This window comes from Zerene cesonia, chromosome 1, assembly GCF_012273895.1.
Source record: "Zerene cesonia ecotype Mississippi chromosome 1, Zerene_cesonia_1.1, whole genome shotgun sequence".
Taxonomy (NCBI): Eukaryota; Metazoa; Arthropoda; class Insecta; order Lepidoptera; family Pieridae; genus Zerene; species Zerene cesonia.
This window is the reverse complement of record NC_052102.1, coordinates 6,481,228-6,498,444: the sequence shown is the minus strand read 5'-3', so window position 1 is coordinate 6,498,444 and position 17,217 is coordinate 6,481,228. Positions and strand designations below refer to the sequence as shown.

Genomic DNA, 17,217 nt, shown 5'->3' with positions numbered 1-17,217 from the left:
ATAATTACTTAAATATATTTAAAATGTTATAATCGACGATCATGTGCTGCTTTAAATAATGCTTTCGTTGGAGTGGCGTAGTTCTGCTAACGTTTACGGAATAGAATCGATGTAATGAATCGGGGCGAAGAGGTGGCTGGGGCGGGTGAAGGCAGGGCGAGCCGCGCACCCGGCGGTCAGGCTCGGGGCTCGTTGGCTGCGGAGGGCGGCGGCTGGCGCGGCAGTCGCGCGCGAGCACGTGCGCGCACCGCTTTGCGCCGTCTCGACCTAATATTCGCGCCCTCTCAACCCTTGTCGCTCAATATTCTTAAACATAATAAAACAACAGCCCGTCATCCCCTTCATTAATCATTTAAAATATAGACCAGACGGCCAACGACAAAACAAATACATGTTATGTGAAATCAAAGTCAGTGGGTCAATGGCAAAATCTTTGCAGAGATTACTTACATCATTGTTACAATAAATTCGGCGGGAAACATACATAAGACATAAAGTACGTGAATCATATTCTTTTATAAAATTATATTTAATATTACTGTCTCTATAGTTAAAGTATTTAACCTAAAACGACACCTAAAATAATCACCAATGAAAAACATTTGATTTTTTTATTTGAGGCCTTTTAAATATTCGCTATTGTTACAAACTCCATTGAATCATATAAGTTTTATAGCGATTTCGCAAATAAATAAAATTTCCATACAAGAAGTCCGCATTATGCGGTCCGCATTAAATAGGTCTAAATATAAAAGTGTTTTGGTACCTATATTTAATTAAAAGAATATGTACCAAAATTAGGCACGAAGGAAAGATTCCACATTTAATAAATGTATGTTATGTACTTAGTTATTAGTAGATTTTTACTTTCACAAAGCTATATTTTTCTGTTGCTCTACACAAATCACTATCTGTTGCATTTACTATTGGTAGACATTTGTTGAATAATGAGGTAACGATAAATATTAGATATTATGCGTTCCATTAAGATATTATTGAAATTTAATATTTTTAATGCAATATTACCAAAATAATTACCTTAAACTTAGTATATAGAATAACAATTTGTTATTTCTGTTTGTTTCAAATTCTCGGAGTGAAATATACTATGTTATGTGCGTATTATAAAACAATTGCTTAACACTTCAATAAGAGATTGCTTGTATCTAGTATATTGTTATACCAACCAAGAAAAACTAAAATAAGAAGAAAACAAAAAGATGAACCGTTCTTCTCACTAACAATTTATAAGCTATTAGCTATAGGTGTAGCCAAATCTAACAATTTTACTTGTAACTATATACTACTATACTATATATATTATAATTGCGGTTCATGTGGATGGCAATTTAGTAGTTTAACTAAAATAATGTTAGGCTAGAGTAGGAGGTAGGTTAGTTTTACATATTATAACAATGACTAATAAATATTTTTAGCGTCTTAGCTTTTATTGACTTTACAAATTTAAATATAACAACTATAGAATCATGATGTACTCGGGGTATATATTATTTTATATTTATAGAAGGTTCGAAATTTTAATATTCGAAGATATGATGCCATCACACCTTAACAATGATCAATAATTTAACATGAAAGTATGTAAATATTTAAAAATAAAGAATAGATAAAAATAACTATTTCTTAGAGTGACGATTTCCATGGTCACTCGGTTTAACCGCGTCGGTCAAAACGATTGTCAATATTGAAATTAGAATACTGAATAGTGAATAGCATATTACAAAACGTTAGAACGAGTCATGTGTAGTTGGACATCGAAGCTAATGAACGGATATCAGAACAATGTTTCAGCGTGTAATTTATTCATTACACGGCCGTCCTCTCTCGGCTGATGCTTAATATGTCGGATCCTCTCCTGATATTGTTTTTTTAGTTCATTCGCAATATCTATCTATAGTAAACGCAAAAACTACGCGTATTTTCCATGTAATCAATGTTTTTTTATTTTATGAAATCAATTTTCAAATATTAAATACTTTGTTTTAGGTTATTGAGAATAATTATGGCAATAAAAAAGTTGTAATTTGTCATCTATGCATAAATAAATTTCGAAGACCATAAATGAATCAAAATGAATAACTTTAATGAAATGCTTTTAGAAATACCATGAAAACTTACTGAAAACATGGATAAAACACAGCGAGAGCGTTTGGCGAAAATTTGTTTATGTTTGGTTCCACCATGGCGATTTTTGGATTTATCAGACGAAAAATTGTATCTCGCATACACTCAGAGACAGAGGCAAGGAGCAGTTTTGCGTTGGATTGCGCTGGGCTTACTATTGCAGATATTTATTGCGTTGGTGCCGGGAGAATCTAATCTAGAATTTGCTTATGCATCTGTGGTGATAGCAATATTAATAAACATAAGCCTGGTTATTGTATATGCTCTTATTCGTAGAGCGCGACCAGCTCTTAATCACATTGCATGGTTTGTGCTTTGGGTTCAACTGTTAATAAGTGCCTCGCGAAGGGTTGGAGATTCTTACAACGAGTTACTCGGATGGGCTATCGTGTTACAGTATTTCACCTTAACAACCCTTCCATTTCATCACTTGTTGCTCACCGTTTATAGTACAATTTCTTTCTCAGCTTACTTATTAATACAGTACTACAATGCGTCTATTTGGGATGATAGAGTCGAAGGCAATTTACTATCACAGGTATATGAAAGTATATTAATTAAGAAAAAAATTACAGGTTTTCCTCATTATATATTTAATTAATGTTTAATTTTTATAAAGCAACTAGCCAATGGATGTTTATTACTTGGAGCCACGTTACTAGGCGGTACAGCCTATGTTATAAATGAGCGTAAACAGCGACAATCTTTTCAAGAAACGAAAAGGAGCTTAGGTGATAAACTGACAATTGAGCAACAGAGTAAAGAACAGGTAAGTTATGTTATGTAAGATCGCATACAATATGGATGTATGACAATGTCTACAATGTTACACTCATTTATTCTACTTATAACTTTTGACGTAAAAGGAGGTCAGGTATTCTATAACCGATACTAATAACATTCGTTTTTCACTCTACATATTTCTGCAAACGTTGATTTAGAGCTTTATATTTTTTATATATCGAAAAGGAGGCAACGGAGCCCATACATCACTTGATGGCAAGTGATGATGATGACTATGATAATAACAATGTGATCCATATACAGCTGTAACACAACGGACATAGTGAGTGTGTTTTCGGCCAGTGAGAAAGAAATGGGCTTTTTTATAAAGGTCCCCAGGCCAAAAAATTTACAGTGACAAGCAAGAAATCCATATGTCTGTGTCTTACCTATATACGTATTAGCTGTTGATCGCTCACTAACTGAAACACTAAATTTGAGGTGCACTCACTTACTTACTCGAAAAACAATTTCGTTCTCTTATATGTATTATGTATGTATGTGTTAGTAATATTATGTGTAGGGATTATTATATGAGTGGCACGCCTGCTTCGCCCATATTATTTTCCCTATGGCCGCTTTATTTTATTTTATGAATCTGTTTAATATACTCATAGGGATTGCAATTTGGAAAACCAGATTCTGTAATCCAACGGAGCGGGCATCAATCATATCACAGGGCATTGATGTTTACCGAACCCGGTACCGATGACACCCAAAAATCCGGGTAATCGGATCCGGTGCTAGCAATTTTTCGCAAAATAATAGAGCTGTTGTATGTATGAGGCAAATTATTAAATAATAATTTATATTAAACATATCTTCCCACAAGTTGAAAAATTCGCGACCTCTTTTCAAGCACCACTCTTTTTGCTAGCAATTCCTGACATAAAATTTCTTAATAAAATAATTCATATTCCTGTGAAAATTAACTCTAGGAAATCCAGAAATATGAAAGACTTTAACGGATTTTAAACGCAATTTATTCATTACATCATTTAACGCGATGAACGTATAATCAGACACAAGAAAATGCTACTTAGGAAATCTGCTCGTTTCAATCTACTTATAAGATTTATTTTTTTTCCCGTTGTCCATCTAATCCCTACATTGGATTGGAAATAAAGCTGATTTGATATTTAAGTTTAATTTTCTTTTCTCAATATATGTATTGTTATTTAATTGATTAACTTACTAAGAGTTCATGTTAAACCGAAAATGCTTCCTGAATTTATCAATCCCAATATCCGAATCCGACTGAATTGATAGGATAGGAAATTCGACTGGATTGCAATACCCATATACTTAATTAATAATTTAGAGAATTTAAAGTATAGTTAAAACTACGTTGTATAAATTATTTACCTGCTCAAAACATAGTCCTTTTACCAACTATATTATAAAATTTTATGCTCTTATGCGTTTTAGGAAAGATTACTTCTATCAGTGCTACCGGAACATGTAGCCGTGAAAATGAGAGCCGATCTGGGCCTTATTGATACACAATTTAAAAAAATATACATGTCAAGGCACGAAAATGTAAGGTAGGGAAGAAATTATTGACGAAAAACTGCATTAAATAAATTCTAATGTTCTAACTAAAACTAATTATTTATTTCCGTTTACAGCATTTTATATGCAGACATTGTAGGATTTACGGCTATCTCTTCCACATATTCTGCTCAAGATCTTGTGGCAATACTTAATGAACTGTTTGCTCGATTTGATCGTTTAGCAGAGGTAAATCTAAATATGTAAAACTAATATAAATTATATTATTATTCGTAACATTATGAAATTATTTTAACTTTGTTTTGTTTAGAAATACCAGCAGTTGCGTATAAAAATTCTCGGCGATTGTTACTATTGTATCAGCGGTGCTCCTGTGGAAAGACCGGATCATGCTGTGCTCTGTGTGCACATGGGCCTATCAATGGTTAAAGCTATAAAGTGAGTTCCCCTTAATCATATAATTGTAATAAAGCGAGCAAATAGCTTTGTGATTATATTCACAATATAATTAGTAAAGAAACTATATTTGCTTTGTATTATTTATTCATGTTAAGGTATGTACAACGAATAACGAACTCCCCTGTGGATATGCGAGTCGGCATTCATACCGGTGCAGTGCTTGCCGGAGTGCTGGGTCAGCGACAATGGCAATTCGATGTGTATTCCCGGGATGTAGAATTGGCAAATAAAATGGAAAGCAGCGGAATGGCTGGGTAAGTTTAGTACAGTATTGTATTATCTTTGGTTATTACCTTATGCGATCAATTAGTTCAACAGTGCAAGTATTGGTTTGTGCTTCAAATAGTGATTGATATCAATTAATTAATCTATAGTCCAAGAAAATGGGTAGGGTAAATGCGAATTTGAGATTAAAACTTGAATTTTTGATATAATTTACTTTGAGGAATCTAAAAACGAACTGTGCAAGTTTTTTTTAAATTCACCCCCGAGAAGGGGTGAAAAAAAATAAATAAAGTCGTTTTTTTGAAATTTTGGCGAAACCGTAAGTGTTAGAAAAAAAAGTTTTAAATAAAATTTGTAGAGCGTAAAATTTTACAAGTTTTTACAAGTTGCAGTTATCATCCCCTACCTTCTAACTACCCTATCTCAGTTAATTTCAATTTTAGGAAAAAAAGTCATAGAAACATTTTTGTGTAAAATTTTACGCTCTACAAATTTTATTTAAAACTTTTTTTTCTAACACTTACGGTTTCGCCAAAATTTAAAAAAAACGACTTTATTTATTTTTTTTCACCCCTTCTCGGGGGTGAATTTAAAAAAAACTTGCACAGTTCGTTTTTAGATTCCTCAAAGTAAATTATATCAAAAATTCAAGTTTTAATCTCAAATTCGCATTTACCCTACCCATTTTCTTGGACTACTATCTTTTAATTTTTTTACTAACTTTCTATGACTTGGACTGATTTGATTTCCTTTGTGTGAAAATCTATAATTGGTATAACTTCAATAATGTGACTTGGTCAGCACACATTAAATTTATAAAATGCAAAATATGTCCATCTAAATATATACGAGTATATATAATCATTTATCATCTACAACCACATTTTATATATATTTACTACACAACATGTGGAATGTTGATAAATAACCAATTTTGCTGATTCGTGAAAGCTGACCTTCCCTTATTCATTAGTGCAAAATTGTTAGATATACCTACATCAGCTGATAGTTTCAAAAGATAGCTTTTAGTACAGAAGATCGTATAAAGTCGACCTTCACCCATCTGATAACCAGATGAGACCTATCGAAAAGTGTTCATGGCTATATTTTATTTAATTAATTTTTGACAGGGAAAGCTTAATAGGCTCTTAGACTATTAAGCTTGCTCTGTCGAAAGGTGAGCTGTTAAACGGAACTTGGATACTATAATAAGAGCAGTCAAAAAATCTACAACGCTGTATTTAATACACATTATTATTTACTTCATAATGTAATTTTAAGTACATACACCGTTTAGCAGAGACAGTACATTCTTTCATGTCTTGTTATGCGGAAGAGTTTAATGAAATTATTTGAAGATGATTTGGCGTCTCCATAATGTACTCGGAATGAGGGCGGGTGAAGAAGATGGTTCTTATATTGGCAAATTGACCGCGGCAATATAGCGACCTTGACCTCATCTTTGCGGGACTCTCCGCTATAAGTAGCGTAAGCTGTCAATAACAGATGTATTGCAGGGAAGTAGGTACATCAACGCTCGGAAATTATCTATCAGGCGCATACCTGTAGCGTTCATTTCCATTTGCAATTTTAACTGCTGAACATTCATAAATGTTGAATGTTTACCGTTACACAGAATATCAATATAATTTACACAGAATAATAATATAATTTATCTGACAAATAAATTAATTGATATATATATATATATATTGAGTCTTTCTTAGGGTTTTATTATAGTTTTTGCGTTCATACGTCTTTTCGTCACATAATTAAGCAGAACATTTACTTTACAAAAAGTTACTAATGGTATACATGACGGGACTGAGGGATATATATCTAACTAGCTACGCCCCGCGGTCTCCAGTTGTCCAGCTATCTACGTAACAAATTTCATCGTAATTGGCTCATACATCCATCCTCACAAACTTTCGCATTTATTATATTAGTAGGACAATAGTCATGTGCTATCATATTCATTGCTGATATAGAATAACAAAATTTTGAGTTAGTAAGTTTCAACTCAAGAAATGTTGAAAGTTGTCATTTCTGTGCTGCATATGCTTAAATAACTTTCTATATTTTAAATAATTCCAATATAATAAGGTATTAATATATTTTAAGGGTTCCCAACGGGAACACGTTAATATTTTTAAGGCTTCCTCCGTCTGTTTGTCTCTCCAATCGTCCGTCTGTCACCAGGCTGTATCTCGTGAACAATGATAGTAAGACAGTTGAAATCATCAGAATTGTTGTTGATACTGTAACAAAAAATAATAACAAATCGAAGCTAACCATTGGTTGGCACGATCATAAGTTGGAAAGGTATTTTTGCAGATGCTCTTTAGCTTAATTGTACGGAACTCTTTGTGTCGCGCGTCCGCTCGCGCGTCCAGCTCGCGCGTCCAGCTCGCGTTTGCTCGATTATCAGTTTATTAATTTCTCATAAACTATGTCTGTTTATCTTTACAGATACATTTTTCAGATTTTCATTTATTTGCCAATGATATTAACAGAATTTCTTATTAGTATCCTCATCTCCACTTCTAATTAGGTATTTATTTTTATTCCGATTTTTTATCAATTTCAACAGGCCAGAAATGCACTTGACCACTTGTCCCTGTTTGTTACTTAAGTGGGCTTTCATAATGAACTGGAATTGAAACCGCGACTCCAAACTTTTGTAAAATAATTGAATTATATAAAGATGCAATGCAAGCAACTAATTTTATGTACCTATCTCCCAGATATTGAGTGTGTATGAATTCACCTCAAACAATGTAGTCACAATCAAATTGGAAGTTCTAATCCAAATGGTATTAAAAGTGAAAGTTTCGTAGACGCGTGCACGTGTCGGAAGTGACGCTTAGTTTCCTGAACGACGAGTTTGAAGTTGAACCGGCACATGGCGAGCGCCGTGAGGAGATGCTGCGACAAGCGGGGATCAAGACTTACTTCATTGTTCGGGTACTTCAAACGTTATTTCTTCTCGTAGCGTTTAAACTAGTAATATAAAATAGAGAATAAATTAATTTCATGCATACTGTTATAGGGCTTATTTGTACGCCTGGACAATAAAATAGTAAACATTGAACTCCTTTGTGTAAACAACGTTAGCATTTTTATAATGTTATGATTAATTACCCAATGGACATGAGTATTTTGATGTATTCCAAGGGTACTTTCGAAGAATAGATGAATTCGTCAACATAATATGAGACAGATGGATTGATATTATATATTATTGAGTGGGCTATAAAAGGCTCGATTATCTATCCACGCCTTGATATATTGTATGTTTGATATAACACATAATGAATAATCGCGCGGAGCGCTGTTATCGTTATGATCCTGATATTTTCTACTTGACAAACAGACGCTAATGATGGTAAAAACATTTACAGTTCAAGGGGAGCGAAGAAAAGTGTATCGAAGGTGAGGCGGGTGGAGGCGACTGGCCCGACGTTCTCTCCGACCTCAAAGACGATGATGAGGACTCGGTAAGTGCACTCGTACCGGCTCTCACTCCCCGCCCGCCCCGCTCCAGACCGGCTATATGGGACACTGGGGCACTAGGCTCCGGCCCTTATTACCCTACTTAGTAGCTAGTTTACTTGCCGTAATCGAAATATCATTTTTCACTAATATAGCAATCAGGCTCCTACCTATTAGTGAGATAGATCATTCTACCGTCGCTTGTAAAACATTATGTATGTAGATGCTTCGTTCATTATTCGTAGGTTCTTTCCCCGCAAGAGGAAACACAGGTCAGCGAAGAAATGAAAATCCACGCAATGTTGCAAGAGGAATTGGTTAACCGCGATGATGACAAGTACGTTAAATTTGATATTCCTTTTACCAAGAAAATTTTTTTTACTGTTTAAATTTGTATAAAAACATTGAATGGTATATAACTTGTTAAAGATTAATAAATAATGTATTTATTGGTAATTTTCGAAGTTCTTTGTACATTAATTGAACTCATCTATTGTTTTATCACAGGGAGCTCGCAGATGGGACAACCCTCTGTTTAACTTTCAAAGATAACGAGGTCGAAAGCGGTTACGCACAGCGAGGCAATTCCTACCCGCAGGCGATCGGAGCCCCGCCGATGATAATCCTTCCTGCTTTAACGCCTATTATCACATTTGCTGTACCCAGTACTTGGACATTCCAAGCTTTTTACATCGCCCTTATAATAGAAGCCTGCGCTCTCAACATTTTGTACCTCATTGTCTTCAGATGCGCTCAGTATAAGGTTCTAGTGAAATTTACAAATTTACTTATATTGTTTTAAATGTTGATAGCTATCACATAAAATGTGTAATTTTTTTAGAATAAGAAGATTCCTACTTATTGGAAATTGGCTTGCGGATTATTAAATATCGCCGTATTCGTTTCTTTAAATATCATACCTTTGGTGAGTATTGTGTGTAAATACTAATATAATATTTTTTAATAAGTAAAACCTAGTATAAAGCAAACCTTGAAAAACAGTTTTCTTTCATTTGACTATATTTAATATACCTATATGTTATGTCGATCAACCTTTTCTAGTATTACCGCCCATGTTTTTTATCCAACTAAAACGCCTCTAATATATCATAGTTGTTTCTATTATTTAATGCCTTCCGTATGGTTCCATAGACGGATTATTTTTTTTATTAAGTTTATGATTCAATATTCATTTATTTCTATGAAGATTAATTATTATTAGTCTAGTCTAATTTATTAGTTGTTTTCGCTCTTCATTTGTATATTTTATGTTATCAAAGATGCCATTCACTATTATATTGGAAAACTATTATTAATTTAAAAATATGTTAATTATATCAATTATATAGCAAATAGACATATATATCACTTATTTAAAATTAATTTTATCAACGTTCCTAGACAGCAATAAATATTAGTTATCTATGTAGATTCTTTGTGGCCATATCGAGAGCAACCTGGAAGAAGAACAATTAAGTCCCAAAAATGTGGAATTGGTCAAAAATCAGCGTTGTTTACACTCCTCGTATTATTATCATGTAAGTGTCGAACAATTTTAACAATTTATCTCAATACTCTATATATACTTAGACACTATAATAATATAAAGCTGAAGAATTTATTTGTAAGAATGCGATAATCTCATGAATTCTACTGCATCGATTTCAAAGATTCTTTCATCTTTTTTATAGCCTAGATACGTGACCTGAGTGCTATTTTAGGTTATATCTGTACCATGGGCGAATCCGGGATGGACCGTTGTCCGTTATATATAGCCGAAAAATTATTATTACCTAGTCCTAGGCAAAAATACTTAATTTTAAGCGATACAATTTTTGCAATGTTGTGTAGCTTGTTTGCATTTCAAAAAGCATTGTTGTCATAGTAGTTTATTGTTTACGACATGTTGTTTTCAACTTGTTTCGTTATGAATATTGTAGTAGCAATTTTAATAGTGAGATATATCGTTGATTCAAAAATGTGTTTTTTATTATATATTGACATCACAGAGATTAACGCCGCTACTTCAATTTCTACCGGTGGATTTTCTCACATAAAAAATGCACATTTCTGGCTAAGCTATAAGCTATATTTGTCTACCAATTTAATTTCTAATTCTAGTGTTACAAACATCCCTTCATAGATAAAACCATCGGCTTCATTATTCTTGTATACGTAGAACTTTTACATAAAAACCTTATTTAAACGATTTATCTGTAGACGTTATGTCCAAAAACGCACACTTATGAAAACTATTTATGCATATATTATATTCAATGTTAGCCGGCAGCTAACTTTCTTCACGGGTCATTCATTAGCACTCTTTCACTTTAACTTCGAATTGACCTTATGAATATAAGAGTTTGTTGTAACATCGTCATCAACATGATGCATTATAATATATCGCATCGAATTTTCTAACTGACGATCCCAGATGGTTCACAATTCGTATATTTTAATTTTTTTGTCTTTTAATGTTTGTCAAAACCTCGCATTGGATGGAATTTTGTGATATTTTTCCGCGGTTCTTCGTTTGCGGTAGGAACTTATACTTGTGGAACTGTTTTTGACCGCGATAGAAAGTAGCCTATGTTACTCTCTAGGCTCTTAGCTATCTCCAGTTCATCCGTTGCGAGCGCAAAGAAAGACAAACAAACACCCATTCGATATTAATCCTATCGTAACTATATACTTAATATACTGCTATTAATAAGGATTGCATTATAACCATCTGAATAACCAAAATGTAATTCAGATGGGTGTCGGTGTGGCGTGTAGCGTGCTATGGGTGCGGCCGCTCCGCGAGGGCTATCGCGTGTTGATGCTGCTGACCGTAGCCGCTGCGTACGCGCTACCGGCCGTGCTGTACCCGGCGCTGCTCACTCGATACCATCTGCCTTATGATCCTTTTGAACATCTTAATGTTACAACCTTCAACGATACTATGGTTTTGGATTTTATGTTAGTTTTTGAGAGATTATATAGTCATATTCCTTATTTTAATAATTAAATTATTACTGGTATTTTGAACTAATTAGCTGCACATTATCAAAATATGATGTGAATTAATTTCGCATTATAAATTATTATAAAGTTGTCAAAAAAATATTAATTATTTAAACTACAGATCACCACTCGAAAAATTTAATCTTTGGCAGCATTATAATAAAACACAATAAATTTTGTATATTTTATAATTCACGATAGATGTTTAAAATTGACTTTGTCTATACTCCACGAAGGAATTATTTATATTTACTCCAATTTATGTTCTCCTATCGGAATATAACGATTTAGTTAAGAATCGAGACAGAATTGATATATATTAAGAAAAAATTAATATAGTATTTAGATTAATGAAATGGCATAATAATTTATTTCAGGTCCCAAGTCCACGCGACGCGACACATAATAATGTTGTTTATAGTTATCATTGGGTTGATTATCTATCACAGATACGTAAGTATTTATTGTATAATGTTCAATTATTTTTATAGCTAAACATAACGGAACTCATTTCACTCAATTTTTTCAATATTTTCCTACGAATTCAAATTTGTTACTGTTATGAAAAATTATGATTATGATGATGAATGTGTCCAAGTAGTGTTTCAGCATTATACACAATATAATAAAATGTATTTGAACAAGTAGGTACATATAGAATCTTCATACCGAAACGTTAACTTATAAAATACTGATGCTTTATTCGTCAATTCTCTCTTCGATGTATCTACATAGAATGCAATATAATTAATTATTTTAGTGTGTATCAAACGTCAAACACTTCAGACAGCACAAACTTGTAATGAGAAATTACTTGGTGTTGTGGTTTGTGTCAACTTAACTCATGGGATTTATTGCTGCATTTTATATACATCCATACTTACTACAATATTATAATGCGAAAGTAACTCTGTCTGTCTGTTAATTTGTTACTTCACTCGCATGCTACTATTTCGATCTTCTGTAGGGGTATGGTAACTACCCCGCCATGCGCGGCGCGAGATACAATTTTTTTTAGGATCTATATAATCAAGCATAAAAAGTCAAAATATCAACATCCAACCGTATAAAACTTCAGACATGTAAACATATCAACGTCCATACATCCAAATGTCCAACCAGCCAAACGCCAATCATTCAAATATTGACTTGCACTGTTGTATATGTACTCGTATAGTGCGAGTCGCTGGAGCGCGCGCGGTACTCGCGCGGCGCGCGCATGCGCGGGCAGGCGGAGCAGGCGCGTGAGCTGCGGCGGCGCAACGAGGCGCTCGTGCACAACGTGCTGCCGCCGCACGTCGCCACGCACTTCATGGGCGCGCGCCACCACCACCGCGACCTCTACAGCCAGAGCTACGCGGAGGTCGGCGTGCTTTTTGCCTCTATGCCCAACTTTACAGGTGCTCATTTGCTCTTTAACGACTTTGGTTAAACCCTTAAGAAAAAACAAACATTTAGTACGATTATCAAACCTTGCATATTTCTATGTTGCCTCCAAATACATAATACCAAATTCTTCTTTTTGAAACACTAGCTAGACTACTTACTGTAGCGGGTGGAAAATTAGCATAATATTATACAAGTAAATTGTGTCTTTTCTTAAAACTAGTACCATTAAGTTAGGAATCATAATTGACTACAGATTGATATCTCTAGTTCGTGTCGCGCGTGAGCTTAAGGGTGTCTTATTCAAAGAAAGCGCACATTTTTACTAATGGACCACTTACGTAATATTTAGTTATTTGTAAGCATAGTATATGCACAGTATCCATATATCATAATTTATAATATTATAGTCGTTTACACACTAATACCACGCATAACATCATACATACTTTACTAATACTTAAAGCTTAAGTTAGGTAAGTATGTTGTAAGCAATCATATTGACAAAGATTTAATTGATGATACATAAAATTATTGTAATGGTTATAGTATATTGACATTTAACAATATTTCTATGGCCTTATTGCTATAGTAATCGCTTTGAAAAATATTCTACAAAATCAGGTTTAATGTGTATTTGAGTATCTAATAGAGACATAGTTCAATATAAATTATATTTACCTACGGTTCATATCCGCATTGAATAATTATACGAGATACCTTCCCTATCTGACTAATTTATTCGAGCTGGAACTATACAGTTCTTTTATGTGCACTAGGAAGCAAAAAACTGATTAAAATGAGCTTTCGCACAGAAGTTATCATAAGCTATTAAAAATGTTTAAAAAGTCAACAAAACGTAGTAAACTACAAATATTTCTTATTCCACAATATTAAAACTAAACTTGAAAGAATTTATTAGATACGTTATGCATTACTTCTAACATAGCTTGCGCTGTGTTTCGGTAAATTTTGGTAGATAGTTTTATTATTTAAAAATTAAAATGACTAATTTTGTAGAAGTAATGTGGTTTATATGTGTATTAAAGTGTGTATGTGTGTGGATTTGTGAAAAATATAGGAGTGAAATAAATAAAATTTTTAATATCATCATGGAGCATATTAAGTTTTCACTATTAATTCGAAATTGAATTGATAATAATGAATGTTGTTTAACTTCATTTATATAAAACATTTAGGTTTTATATTAACTTTGTTAAGTTAACCCTGGTGGCTTCCTAAAAGAAAGCTGAAAATTATACATTTATTTATTCCGGCACGTTTTACCTGTTACAGAATTTTACTCAGAAGAAACGGTCAACAATCAAGGCCTAGAATGTTTACGGTTTCTCAACGAAGTTATATCCGATTTTGATCTCGTAAGTATCTGTTTTTAATAAACACGTCTAAAAATACTTCAATAGTCTCACTTTAGAGACGTACGTAAGCCGTATAAAATGCTGTTTATCTTTACTAAACATAAATGTTTGAATGTATTAGTCACAAATCACAATGAACTTACTGGGCTGGTTTAATGAACTACGTGCCTGAGATAATCTGTACATTATAAAAAAGAAATATATGATTAGTATTTTCTTGTGTTTGGTTTCACGCGAGTATTATACATTTAGAAATTGAAAACTTTTCAACGGACGTGACCACGCTCGCTGTAAAGTGTTCGAAACGTCGGGTTAATAATATAATGAATAAATCGCGTTTAAAATCCGTTGAAAAGTTTTTAATTTCTAAATATATGATTGTTAAAAACGTTAAGTTTTTGACAATTAAGAAATGAACTGAACCAGTGGAAACTATATTGTTACCGAGTGACATAAATCTGAGACAATATTTAGACTGCTGAATAAACCTTTGATAGGTTGAAGTGAGAATTATTTGTAAGATATCGTTAAATATTTAGTAAAATTAAAAAAAAAGACTTTAAATATGGAATAAATGAACTAATCTGGACTGACAAATATTACCTAATACACGTATGGAAACGTGAAAATAGAAGCTGCTTTATATTGTAATAATTATGAACTATCGGTGAAATTACAATAACAACTATTTAGTAATGTGTGTAATCAATTGAACGACAAAAAATATTTCGCGAAGGTGTCTAATGCAAGTCCAACGTATATGGACTATATATTTTGTCTATAACCATATTAATATAATTTTGAATGGATAGGTACATGACTAACAAATTAGTATTGCAAACTCATAAAAAATGGTTCTAAGTTTGCTGAATTATCAAAACATTCTGATCTGATAAAAACTTTTTAACGGATTTTAAACGCGATTTATTCATTGTTTATTTATTTTAAAATCCGTTAAAAAGTTTTTAATTTCTAAATGTATAATACTCGCGTTAAATCAAACACAAGAAAAGACTATTCTGATCTGAGTTTTTTTCTTTCAGTTACTCGAAGATTCGAAATTCAGTAAGGATATAATTAAAATAAAAACGATTAGTTCCACTTACATGGCTGCATCCGGCCTAAACCCTTCGCGACAAATGCAGGTTTGTTTCATGCTGTTAAGAAGAAATACTCGTATTTTTTATTTATTTATTCTTTAATGCACACTTATAAAATATAAAACAGAGATAAACTTAACAAAAGCAACTTAAAACTAGTATACAAATGGCGACCTTATGGCTAAAAGCCATCTCTACCAGGCAACCGTTGGGTAAAGGACAAAATATTTTACAGCAAAAGGCAGATAGGCAGGCAGTATTGGAAAATTAATTAATTTTATTCTCGACTACTATGGAAATATCTTATATATATATTAACCGATTTTGATGATTCTTTTTATTTGAAAGCCGGTGCGTCTTGCCGTGTGTCCAATTTACATTTGTTCTAGTTTAGACAATTTGGAGACGATTTAGTTTTCTGTTAAAAAATGATATCGCACATATTTTCTACTTATTTAACTTTATCTTTTATATATCTTTTATATAAAAGAAAGACAACGACGGAGTGTTTATTGTAGCAACCAAAGTACCTCAACAAAAGTATGTCAATAGGTATTGACATACACAATAAAAAAGTCGATAAGAAATAGTTACTAGGTTGAAATTAGGTACATATGTTGCAATGCGAATCTGTACTTAATATATAAAGCTGATAAATTTGTTTGTTTGGACACGAATCTCAGGAAATACTGGTACGATTTAAAAAATTCTTTTGTCCGTTGGATATGTACATTCTACGTTATTAAACTCCACGGGAGGGAACTGGTATTGTGAAGAAAATTATGTGTTTTGTTCTGTGAGATCTATTAAAAAATCCAATGAAATAAAAAATTAAGCGTATAGAACAATAATGACATTCAACAAAAATCTTAGTTTCGGCTAACGTTCGTTTCATTTCAGTAATTTAAAGCAAATTTCAACAATCTTCTTGTTTTATAAAAATGATGTAGTAATTTTTGCATCAGTGAGTCGTTCCACGCGTTCGCTAGAACGCGTCGAAAGAATTGAAGCATTATTTGAATATATTTAATGAAAACAACCGTCTATCATGCTTTTATTCAGAATATTTTTCTGAATCGAAACGAAATACAAGATCCTATTAAATATAAGATTAGATACTTAATTTGGACGACCCTTCTTAATTTATATATACAAAATATTTAGTGTTTGTGGAACAATAGCCGTCATTCTCAAAACAAATTAGGTTAGAAAAAGAATTTTATGCCTGTGTTATATTATATTTAAAATTGACATTGAGTTTTTTTTATAGGTCGTTAGTTAATATGTTATAAATTATAAATTTAAAATAAGTATTTACCTATTCCAAACAATATTTGAAACAAGAATATTTTTATTCAAACGAATGCGAACGAACTGCATGAATATTTATTTATTTTAATGTCACAAAATAAATAATTTTACCGTCTGATTTCGAATAGTTTCATTAATTTAAATGCGATTAGTAAGAAAATATTTTTTTTGGTTTTCCTAAGCCATCTGACGGTATTCTGGTACGTTGGGCGCACTTGGCTTGCTTGGTGGAGTTTGCCTTAGAGCTTCAGCGTGTACTGGCTGCTATAAATGAGCAATCGTTCAACCATTTCGTGCTCCGTATGGGAGTCAACCACGGGCCCATAACAGCCGGCGTCATTGGGGCTAGGAAACCACACTACGACATATGGGGCAATACTGTCAATGTGGCGTCTCGAATGGAAAGCACCGGAAAG

General features: G+C 32.9%; 1 protein-coding gene across 1 annotated transcript; it reads left to right on the top strand.

Annotated features, from left to right (window-relative positions):
- Nucleotides 1-238: 238 nt before the first annotated feature.
- LOC119834210 (adenylate cyclase type 3) lies at nucleotides 239-17,217 on the top strand (the record flags this gene model as incomplete). The annotated part of the gene is made up of 19 exons (XM_038358578.1): nucleotides 239-496; nucleotides 2,008-2,683; nucleotides 2,765-2,914; nucleotides 4,357-4,472; nucleotides 4,557-4,668; nucleotides 4,751-4,878; nucleotides 4,995-5,153; nucleotides 7,965-8,091; nucleotides 8,529-8,624; nucleotides 8,865-8,956; nucleotides 9,127-9,382; nucleotides 9,461-9,544; nucleotides 10,050-10,157; nucleotides 11,375-11,580; nucleotides 12,003-12,078; nucleotides 12,803-13,025; nucleotides 14,308-14,390; nucleotides 15,434-15,535; nucleotides 16,984-17,217. Coding segments are annotated over exons 2-19 (2,889 nt in total), but the record flags the coding sequence as incomplete, so codon positions are not given.